At 37.4% G+C, this 11,407-nt stretch overlaps 1 protein-coding gene across 1 annotated transcript; it reads left to right on the top strand.

Moving 5' to 3' along the window:
• The first annotated feature begins 1,948 nt into the window (after positions 1–1,948).
• On the top strand, positions 1,949–4,237 carry LOC129721754 (apyrase-like). The gene is made up of 8 exons (XM_055674671.1): positions 1,949–2,073; positions 2,132–2,369; positions 2,418–2,627; positions 2,687–2,977; positions 3,038–3,322; positions 3,378–3,450; positions 3,512–3,854; positions 3,918–4,237. The coding sequence occupies exons 1-8, from the start codon at positions 1,967–1,969 to the stop codon at positions 4,030–4,032; spliced, it is 1,662 nt and encodes a 553-aa protein (XP_055530646.1). The 5' UTR covers positions 1,949–1,966; the 3' UTR covers positions 4,033–4,237.
• Positions 4,238–11,407: the final 7,170 nt, after the last annotated feature.

Raw genomic sequence — 11,407 nt, 5'->3', positions numbered from 1 at the left:
TTCAAAACACGACCGCATGACGGCGACTACCGTATTCTTATAAAAAAAAAAATATTTCATTGAAGCAAATAGTAGAGGGAATTGCAACGCTTCTTTTACAAAACTTCTGTAACAAAATTTGAGGCACCAAAAGGTACCAGTTGCCGATTATTCTCGTTTATTGGTTAGTCCGTCCAGAATTCCAGCCATTTTAGTATTTTGCAGTAGCCATTTATTACTAACAGCCACCAGCATAACGGGTGAAACCGGCACGAGATGACCGGTACTATTTTGTCTTTCCTCCTTTCAGCTGCTAACACCTAGCGCTGTAGTGAAATTAACATCAACATAAACATGCATTTTTGCAAGGTTTTTTTCCGCTAGCAGCAGCAATTGTAAAACATAAAATTCAACTAACCGCTTCTATTATAAAACTGCGAGGCACCAAAAGGTGCCAGTTGCCGATTTCTTGTTTACTGGTTTCCGTCCAGAATTCCAGCCATTTTAGTATTTTGCAGTAGCCACCAGCATCACGGGTGGAACCGGCACGAGATGACCGGTACTATTTTGTTTTTCCTCCTTTTAGCTGCTAACACCGAGCGTCCGTATGTATCCGGTACGGTTTAGTAATGAAACTGATGGGGTGAAATGTTCGAACGGTACGTTTTATACCAAGGCTTCGTCAGATAAATAAAAAGAAGGTGGGGCTACATAGGTGATGGAATGGTAAGGAAAAATTTTTCTTGAAAGCTGCGCCGGCCGCTGTCGTAATATTAACACCAACACAAACATGCATTTATGCAAGGTTTTTTCCGCTTGCAGCAGCATTTGGTAAAACAGAAAATTCAATTAGCCGCTTCTGTAACAAAATTTCAAGGCACCAAAAGGTGCCAGTTGCCGATTATAGTTTCCTGGTTAGTCCGTCCAGCATTCCAGCCATTTAAGTGTTTTGCAGTAGCCATTTACTACTAAAGCCACCAGCATAACGGGTGAAACCGGCACGAGATGACCGGTACTATTTTGTATTTCCTCCTTTCAGCTGCTATCACCTAGCGTCCGCATGTCACTGGTGCGGTTTTGGAATCAGAATTATGGGGCGCCGGCCGCTGTCGTAATATTAACACCAACAAAAAAATGCATATTTGCAAGGTTTTTTCCGCTTGCAGCAGCATAAACATCGGAAACAGAAAGTGACAAGAACAATAACAACAAAGTCAGATCGATTGTATCCGTTAGTGTCGACTGTGCTTGGGAAGAGAGGTAGTGATTGGCTGCGCGGTATGATTTAGACAATCGATATTAATAACCAATTTTTCAATAGTGTATCTCAAACAATAGTTTGTTTTTGTTACATAAATTTAACCGTAAAAGAATTTCTGATCGATTGATGCCAAAACCTCGAAAACCTGATTATAGATGACTGCAAAATAAGCGCTCAAAACCTGACCACTTTTCTCTGGTTTTCCCTGGTTGAATTACTAGATTTTCAAATTCAGGGGCCTAACTTCGATATAGACGTTAGTCAACGTCAAAAATAAATAGAAAAACTGTCTAAAGAGTAAAGTTCTGAATTTCGAATATTGAGTCATAAGCTCTGTGCTAATAAGAATACTGAAATCCAGAGTATGATAGTGAGTCTGTAATATATCTAATCTAAAATTTTTGATTCGAAGTTCTCTCTATGGAATTCTCAACTTCGTAATCTTGTTTAACTTATTAAATAAGCCAGCTCGATTCGAGTACTGTGATCAATCACAACTGTTCTACTAGTTTATCTAGTAAATCTCCACCAGTGAGAACAACTGCATTCTGATGTTGTTAATAGAACAAATCTATTCAGCTAATCAAACAGCGTGGCCACACGGGGCAAATGATTCATCAGCTTGCAAACAATTTACTCGCATTAATTATCACCTTAAATAACCGCTCGGATAGCTGCCGATCTACAGACATTACGATGACTCCCATAGCAGCCGTAGTCATTTTGATGTTCTCTGCGCGGCTGGCCGCGGCACTAGACAATATGCCCCCCAATGGCAACGTCAGGGGATTAATTCCGCTTACGTTAATTCATGTTAACGATTTCCATGCGAGGTTCTGCTTTATAACCATAGGTTTCTCTCATTTCATTCAATATGTGTTTTTTTTTCAGATACGAAGAAACGACCTTACAATCAAAGGTTTGCTCACAACAGGTTCGCGTCAACGGCAACTGCATAGCTGGCATCGCTAGGGTGCAGTATACAGTCAAAAAGTTACAAAACGACTACAAGGAACTTAATTCAATCCATCTGAACGCTGGAGATAATTTCCAAGGAACTTGGTGGTACAATCTGTTGAAATGGAATGTTACCGCTGCGTTTATGAAGAAACTAAATCCGTCTGTTATGGTGAGCATTTCGTAACAGTTGGTTTTCTTATACTCAAACACATTCTAGGTCCTAGGTAATCACGAATTCGATGATGGCGTGAAAGGTCTTAAACCCTATCTGGACGAACTGGAGAAGAACAACATTCAAACATTAGCTGCGAACATAATACTGAACCACGATAAAGAGATGAGCCGATCGAAGTTACCAAAATCGACGATACTAACCGTGAACGGGCAGAAAATCGGTGTTATCGGTATGTCGTACTATAAAACTCATGTTGGTGCTTATGTTCTCTTTTTAAACACCCTTTCTGAACGCTGTTTACCGTACCACAGGAAATTTCCAATACGGGAGTGGTGACCTTCTCCAGTGCTATCGAGGCGGTCAAGTCGGAAGCTGCTGAACTAAAGAAGAGAGGCATCAAAATCGTGGTGGTACTTTCTCACAGTGGTTTGGCAGAGGATACAAAAATCGCGCGAGAGGCGGGAACTGACATCGACGTGATTGTCGGTGGCCATTCGCATACTTTTCTGTACTCTAAGGAGTCCAAAATGCCCTACGATGAGAAGAATGATGTGATTGAAGGATCCTATCCAGTGATTGTTGAAAACAGTGAAAATCATCAGGTACGTTTTTTCCTAGCTCAACTAATGTTAAAGATGGAAAACAATTGATTTGCTGTGAAGGTTTTGATAGTTCAAGCAAAAGCGCACCGAAAATATGTGGGCCGATTTACCTTATATTTCGATCAAGGTGGTCATGTTAAATACTGGGAAGGTTTTCCGCTGTTCGTTAATGGATCCGTTCCCCAAGATCCAGAAGTGGCAAAAGATATGATCCGGTGGAGAGAAAGTGTGAATAAAATAGGCTCAACTGTTGTTGGTCGTACCGAAGTTGAATTGGTGCAACATTCATGCCGCCAGCAGGAATGCAATTTGGGACTTCTTGTCGCTGATGCTTTCGCAGACTATGTAAAAATGTCCAGTAGATTGTGCAATTTCATTCTCACACGGTTCACATTTACAGTACACCAATCGGACCTTCAAACCGGTGGTCGTCATTCAAGGAGGAAATATTAGAATCCCAATAGAAAAAGGAGGTTTGAGCAATATTTTTATCGTACGATCACTCTTTGTAGATCTGATTTTATTTTCACCTAGATATAACCCATGGTGATATATTTGAAGTTGTACCATTTGGTTCGACGGTGGATTTAATCCGTTTAAAAGGACGGCATATTTGGGAGGCGGTGGAGAATTCCCTCACACCGGACGCTGCGAATCGGCTTAACTGTTTGCAAGTCTCCGGTTTGCGGATGGTAATCGATGCTAACAAAAAGGTCGGAGACCGCGTTATTTCAATCAAAGTTCGTGATTACAGAAATCCGAATGCTGAATTCTATCAACCGCTGGATTTGGAGGCTGACTACTACGTGGCCTTGACGTCCTACCTGGCTGCCGGCAAGGACGGGTTCGTTTCGTTGAGCAAATTCACATCCCGATGGTAAGAATTTTTGGATACTATCTTCTATTGTAACTGATTCTTCAATGCTCTTCTACGGTCCAGGAAAGGTCCACTGGATGCGGACGTCGTTAAAGCTTACGTAGAAAAAATTGGTGTGATAAATGAAATAGCGCTTGGACGCGTGAAAATAGTCGGTAAAGATAATCGTAGAAAGTGATTGACGAAAAATTACTGGCATGTTTTTTGATAAAAATCACTAACATTATGTTCTACGAATGTCTGCTTTTGCGTCTTTAGCTCCGCAAAGCCTTGGCCGTACTTGGTACGTACGGGATGGGTTTTTGTGGAATAAAAAATAAGCGAAAAATTAACATTAACATTATTGTTGATGACGGTGAGCATGGTAGCTTGTGTATCACTAGTGTTCTTATATAAAAGCTTTTTTTTTGTGTGAAATCAATTGCTTTAGGTGATCTATTGCTAGTGATCCGACGGCAAAATTGGATATTTTAACGAATAAGTAGAAGTGTCTTTGCATGCTTTTTATTTATTCTGGTTTTTACCGATTTATTTTATACCAGCGCCGACCAACGCATCTATGTTATATAGACGCTACGGCTGCTGATTGAAATTTCATTGTTGTGTTTTTTCATTGTTCATTTGCCTTTACCCTCCGTTGCTGCTGGACGAGTCCAGCGTATTTGTTTGCAGCAGCTTCGGCTTGTTTGCAGCGGGAAGATGGATTGTGGCAAATGTGGTAATATCATTCGCATTAGCGACGATCCAGTTATTTGCGTCGGTAAATGCAAATCTCAGTATCACAGAGTTAGCACGCCCCTTACGAAAATAGCAGCGAAAGTCGTTAATGATAATGAGAATATTGTGTTTAAATGTGTTTCGTGTTTATCAGCATGTGATGACGGTGGGAAACTTGATGTTTTGAATGAGTTGACAAAGATGAGAGATGCCCTATCATCTGTCTCCTAGTCGCTCACGAATAATCAAAACAAAATTGAAACCCAGATAAATGTTGCTGTTTCTAACGCGATCGAGACTATTTTGAAATCTGTCAGCGATTCTCTTCGTGAGAGTCTGGCAAACATTGAGACCAGTGTTGCTAGAAAGCTGGATGATTTCAAAAACCATATAGTCTTAAATACCGATCGCGATAGAAATAATGATCCAATGAACAGAAAAAGGAGTCGAAATGAGAGAACGGTTCACTCTGAATCGGACTCTAACCCCAGTAAAAAGATGTTAATAGTACGTGATGATGAGGTTTTTTCGAATAGTATACCAACATACGCGAATGTTTTAGCGGGTTCGGTTTTTGAAAAAAACTTTAGATCCAAAAATCCACAAAATTAGGAATTTTAGAAACGGTAAGAATGGCTCGATAATTGCAGAGTGTGCAGTAGGGGATAATGTTGAGGTTGTTAAAAAAGACATTGAAAGCAACCTAGGTGAACGATATAATGCTGTTATTCCCACAATCCCGAAGCCTAAGTTGAAAATTGTGGGAATGAGTGATCGATATTCCTCCGATGAATTCATAGACTTGTTAAAAAGTCAGAATGATAGCATCGGCTTTAAAAAAGTAAAGGTTATTGCCGAGTATGAAAATTCACGCTTCAAATATAACAAGTTTAATGTGATAATCGAAGTTGATCAAGACACTTATAACTGCCTAATGAATGCTGTAAAAGTAAGCATTGGGTGGGACAAGTGTTTCGTACGAGAGGCCATAAATGTATTGCGTTGCTTTAAATGTGGCGAATTTGGTCATAAAAGCACAGAGTGTGTTAATCATGAGCAGTGTGTCGAACAGTTGACATTTTTGCATGACACCGTATCGAAAAATACTGTTGCCTCTCTTGCAGACTGCGACAGCAGCGTTCAACTGTACGCTTCTCTATTTGAGAGAATCGTGTGACTTAAAGCCAACACGGACGGTTAACGATTCTCTTTTGTGCCGATCTCCAGCCGCTTCGATATCTCGACTGTCGCATTGTGCGAATGACAATAATTGGCAATCATGCGACAGTTTAGCACAGTAATAAGATGGAAAATTAATAATCACTATGTATGTACTGCCGAAAAATATTATCAATCGTGTACACCGGAAAATTTGAATCTCAACTTCTAAACCTTTTCATTCGAAAATAGTTCGCTGTAGCGAAAGTCTCATCCAAATTTTGCATATTTAATTAAAAACAGGACAATAAAAGCATGAATCTTACAAGTTCAATTAACGTTCTCGTGCCAAAATGAAAATTGACGCTAAGAAAATTGATTCCACTTCAATTCGTAATAAATGCAATAAATACTACAGACAGCTACAGTCAATAACACACGATCTATACAATGACAACAATATAAAAAGAAGTGAGCGAGAGAATTGTTGTTCATATTGAATTCGTGACAAAAAGCAAGAGATAAAGCAGATCGTATGAAACTTCGGTAGCGGCCACTGTCGCGTAGTGTTTCATTCCACAGAGGTAATCACAAAAATTTTGCTGCTGTCGTGTGAATACTGTAGCGTACCAGTACATTTCCCTACCCTGATGCTCTAAGTGCAGTGGAAAGCACAAAACATCGGAATGCTCATCGACTGATTATAATTGCGTAAATTGTTTAAAACATAATAATGATTTAAAAATGAATTTGGACGCGAAACATCCAGCATCAAGTTCGCAGTGTCCAGTTTTTCGAAGACTGCTTGAAAAAAGGAAAAGCAACATGTTGTCAAGTAAATAGCAGCTGAAGAAAATGCAATGTGAGAGGAAATTAGAAATAGTTTATCTTAATATTGCTGGTTTATCCACAAATTATGTTGCTTTGCGGCATCTTGTGGAAACAAAACGACCAATGTTAGTATTGCTGGCTGAAACTCACATAGTTGAAGCTGATGCATTTGATCATTATAGCATTCCGGGTTATAAAGTTGCTTTTTGCCTTTCACATTCCAGACATACTGGTGGGGTTGCTATTTACGCTAAGGAATCAGTCAAGTTCAACATTCTATCAAACGAATCTGTTGAAAACAATTGGTTTCTGGGAATATCAGTTCAGAGAGGCATGACGATGGGAAATTTTGGAATAGTCTACCATTCCCCCAGTTCAAGTGACCAGCGTTTTTTGGAAATTTTAGATAACTGGTGGGAAAATTTTGTTGATTTGAATAAATTAAACGTAATTGCTGGTGATTTCAATATTGATTGGCTTGGTGAATCGAATTCGAATCAATTAAAGTTTTAGTTAGTTTAGTTAGTTGGTTTTTTTCAATTTAAGACAAACAGTTTTTCAATTTACAAGAATTTCCAGACACTCTCGTACCTTGATTGATCTTGTGTTCTCAAATTTTGATAATGTTCATTCCATTACAGAGGCCGATTATAAAATAACAGATCATGAGACAATTTGTATTTCAAATGAAAACGATCAAAACCGAGAGGATAAAGTAAAAATGAAGTGCTGGAATAGTTATTCGAAACAAGTAATGTCTCAGCTTGTTTCAAGAAGTTTGAATTTTCATCCAATAACTGGAAATTTGGACAATAAAGCAGCTGTTCTAACCAATACGCTGGAAGAGTGTACCAAGAATTTAGTTTTTGAAAAATTTGTTGAGTTACAAAATTCGAACAGCTGGTACTCTTTAGATCTTGTGCGTTTAAAACGTAAAAGAGATAAATGCTATAAAAAATTTTGTAGAAGTAATGATAACGATGATTGGAACAGGTACACCGCGGCGCGAAACATATATTCACGCACCTTGAAAAAGGTTAGATGTGCATATATACAACGGAAGATCGATCAATATCAAAATAACAGCAAAGAGTTATGGAAAACTTTAAAAAAATTAATGAAAAGTAATAATACATTATCACAGTCCATAACTTTTAATGGTATTGAGGAGAACTCCGCGCGAGTTATTGCAAATAAATTGCAAATGTAATTGGACACGACCTGCTGGACCTTGTCAACGAATCTTTACAAACAGGGCACGTGCCTGAAGTTTGGAAGGAATCTCTTGTGGTTCCTATCCCCAAAATTACTGGGACGGATAAAGCCGAAGAGTTCCGCCCCATTAATATACTGCACACATTAGAGAAAATTTTGGAGCTAATTGTTAAAGGCCAGCTAATGCATTATTTGAACAGTAATAATTTGCTAATCCCAGAACAATCAGGTTATCGAGAGGGACACTCTTGTGAGTCTGCATTGAACTTGGTGTTAGCAAAATGGAAAGAGAAAATCGAGGCTAAAGAAACTATTTTTGCGGTGTTTTTGGATCTAAAACGCGCTTTTGAAACAATTTCTAGGCCCTTATTGTTGCAAACATTGAAGTGCTTTGGTATCGTAGGGACAGCATACAAATGGTTTGAAAGCTATTTGTGTGCTAGAACTCAGATCACTCGTTTTTATGATTCTGAATCAGTTTCCATTGCTAGCACACTGGGTGTACCGCAAGGAAGTGTTTTGGGGCCCATTTTGTTTATAATTTATATTAATGACATGAAGCGAGTATTACGGTTTTGCGATGTAAATTTATTTGCCGATGACACTGTTCTGTTCATTGCGGCTAAAAACCCAAATGATGTTGAAACACTTTTAAACCAAGATTCACATTATCTGGCGAATTGGTTGAATATTAAAAAACTTAAACTAAACATTAGCAAAACAAAATATTTGATTATTTCTTCGGCCAACTCCACACTAGACGTAAATATTGCAATTAATGGTGAGACGATTGATCGCGTAAATGAAGTAAACTATCTTGGAGTAATCATTGATGACAAGTTAACTTCAACGTCATCAGAAAAATGGCTAAAAAATACGGTATTCTGTGTCGTTTAAAAAATGAATTGACTGTTAGTAGTAAAATTTTGTTGTATAAGTCAATCATTTCACCACATATAGACTTTTGCTCATCCATCTTATTCCTTGCAAATAATACACAAATATTGAGATTACAGCGGTTACAAAATAAAGTAATGCGATTAATATTAAGATGTAATAGATACACTTCCCCAAGTTTCATGCTGGACGCGATGCAATGGCTTTCTGTGAAGCAACGAGTATATTTTTTGACAATGGTGTTTCTTTATAAAATTTTTATTTATATGCTGCCTCGATATTTGTGTGATCGAATTGATAGAGGAAGTGATTTTAATAGGTACAACACTAGAAACGCGGAGGACGCTAGAACACCACACTTTTTATTTAGTAGATCACAGAACTCTCTGTTGTACAAAGGAATTAACTCTTTCAATTCGTTGCCCGGACAAGTGAAACGTGCAGCAACAATGGCGGAGTTTAAAAGGCTTTGTATTTTACACATAAAATCTGTTTTGTAGACAGATTTCAACGAACTTTTTGTACATTATGGAGAAGATTGTAATATTTAAGTTTTTTTTTAAATTTATCTGGTACACTAAGTTAAGTTATTATGTTCATGGATGATGATGGATTTTTGTTTGAATATAGCTAATAATATTAAATAGTAGAGTTAAAAAAAAATGAGTTGACTACACATGTTTGAGCCACGCGCGCGTAGACTGACATAGACAATCTGGATACTGAGTACATCAGGGTTAAACCCCTGAAATTGAAACAAATGGCATATCGGGTTGATAAGTTGCTTTTTGGTTTGTAATAGTATATATATCTCGAGGAACCTCAACAATATTATCTATCTTCTTCTAGGGACCTTGTATTTTAAAGCAACATATTTCATGCATCAAGTTCTTCTTGAAGACCAAAATACACAGAAATCCATAAGCACGTCATCATGAAGAAAGGCGATTAGGGTGTTTTGGTCTATGAAATGACCGCCAAAGATGAGGTGGGGAATCAAATGTTAAAAGGAAACGATAAACTCAATCAAGGAGGAATACGTCATTTATCGTAAGATGTGTAAATATCTAATACAGTTTAATAATGAAAAAAAAACTGTTACAACTCAACTATTAATTTGTTTATTCATTTGAATTTATTACAATAAATTCATTAAATTTTTCAATAATATTATCATTACTATGATTATATATAATTGCACACCGTTGTCTTGGGATTCAGATCCGCCTCGAAGTGGTTAGGTGAAATTATTTTTTGCCCGTCTATCTTTTCCAGCAGGAACCAACGGTTTTAGAAACGTTGCATAATATTTATCATGGTGGTGATAAAGACGATTACCAAACATGATAGCAATTTTCGCATGAAATTTTACCATTAACAAAGAGGGAACCATAAGAAGTTGAACGGCTATTCTCGAGGCTAAATCGTCCAATCTTGAGGTGGTGACACTGACTGAAAGAAGTTCGAAAAGAAGGTCCAGGACAAGATAAACAGTTGTTTGTCTCCATACTGTGGAAAAGATGACTTTGTCAGCAGGACAGTAGTGACATTGCTGGGGATGGTACTGACTCTTGAATGACGAATTACTATCTGAAATAGTATTTTTACCTGAAATTTAATTTTTAAACTTCATAGAAATTATGGCAATAAACTTTACCTTGCAAACGAGTTGTTTGCGTGGATAGATCATTTTCTCGTTTTTTATTACCGCTATAATTTCATGTGGTTTGTAGTCCTTAGATTTCGAATGTCGTCATCAATTCTCTCAGCGGCATGCCACGGCATCTAAAAAAACAATGTAAAATATATAAACAATATAAAAATAATTCATCAACTTACCGAGATTAGATGAAAAAAACTCCATCTTCCGCTTTCCATTGCATTTTACCGATTAAGAATATTCACCAAGTTTTGCAAACAACAACTGTAGGTTCGAGGTCCAATCTGCATCTGTCAACATTTTTATACGAATAACAGATTGGCCTACTTACAGGAAAAACGTCCAATCAGAAAACTGAGTAATATTGTACTATCCATCCAATTGGACGTTTTTCTCCCAACCTCTGAAATTTTTATAGAAATCAAAAATCGATTTTAATTTTTGAAAACTCAAAGACATAAAGCTTTTTTACAGGAATAAGCATAAATCGGGTTTTGTTTACAAATGTCAGATTGGACCTTTTGAAATGTTCCTCGAGATTTGTTCTCATCAAGCCTTTGAAGCCTTGAAATCAAAGGACCAATGTGCCGCCAATATTTACTAAGAGACCAATCATATAGGGCTGTGATAACGAAAACAACATAGGTCCTATGTAACAAAATCATCAATAAAACCTGGAAAAATGATTCAAAACATTAAAAAGAGCATTGAAGGTAAAGACGATGTTCTTTCTTAATACTCGAGGTCATAAAAGTGATTAAATTTTATTTTTGTTGAAATTGGCATTTGAAATAGATTTACGAAACTTCAAGTTCGTTTTTCTCTGATTAGCATCAATGTCAGATAGGACCTTTTGAAATGTTTCTCTAGATATCTTTACAAAGATTTTTAATATTTATCTGTTTTCACGATTTATAACAAAGGGTTGGGAGAAAAAACTGAAAAGGCTTGGGTTTGCCTGTGGACTGTAAAGCTCGTTATCGAGAAATATAATATCATAGGATCTCTCTCGTAGTTCTGGATCGTTATCCAGAACCAATTCTGATTAGTTAAAGCTCCAGATCCAGATAATTTT

Source organism: Wyeomyia smithii, chromosome 2, assembly GCF_029784165.1.
Source record: "Wyeomyia smithii strain HCP4-BCI-WySm-NY-G18 chromosome 2, ASM2978416v1, whole genome shotgun sequence".
NCBI lineage: Eukaryota > Metazoa > Arthropoda > Insecta > Diptera > Culicidae > Wyeomyia > Wyeomyia smithii.
This window is presented reverse-complemented; position numbering and strand designations above follow the sequence as displayed.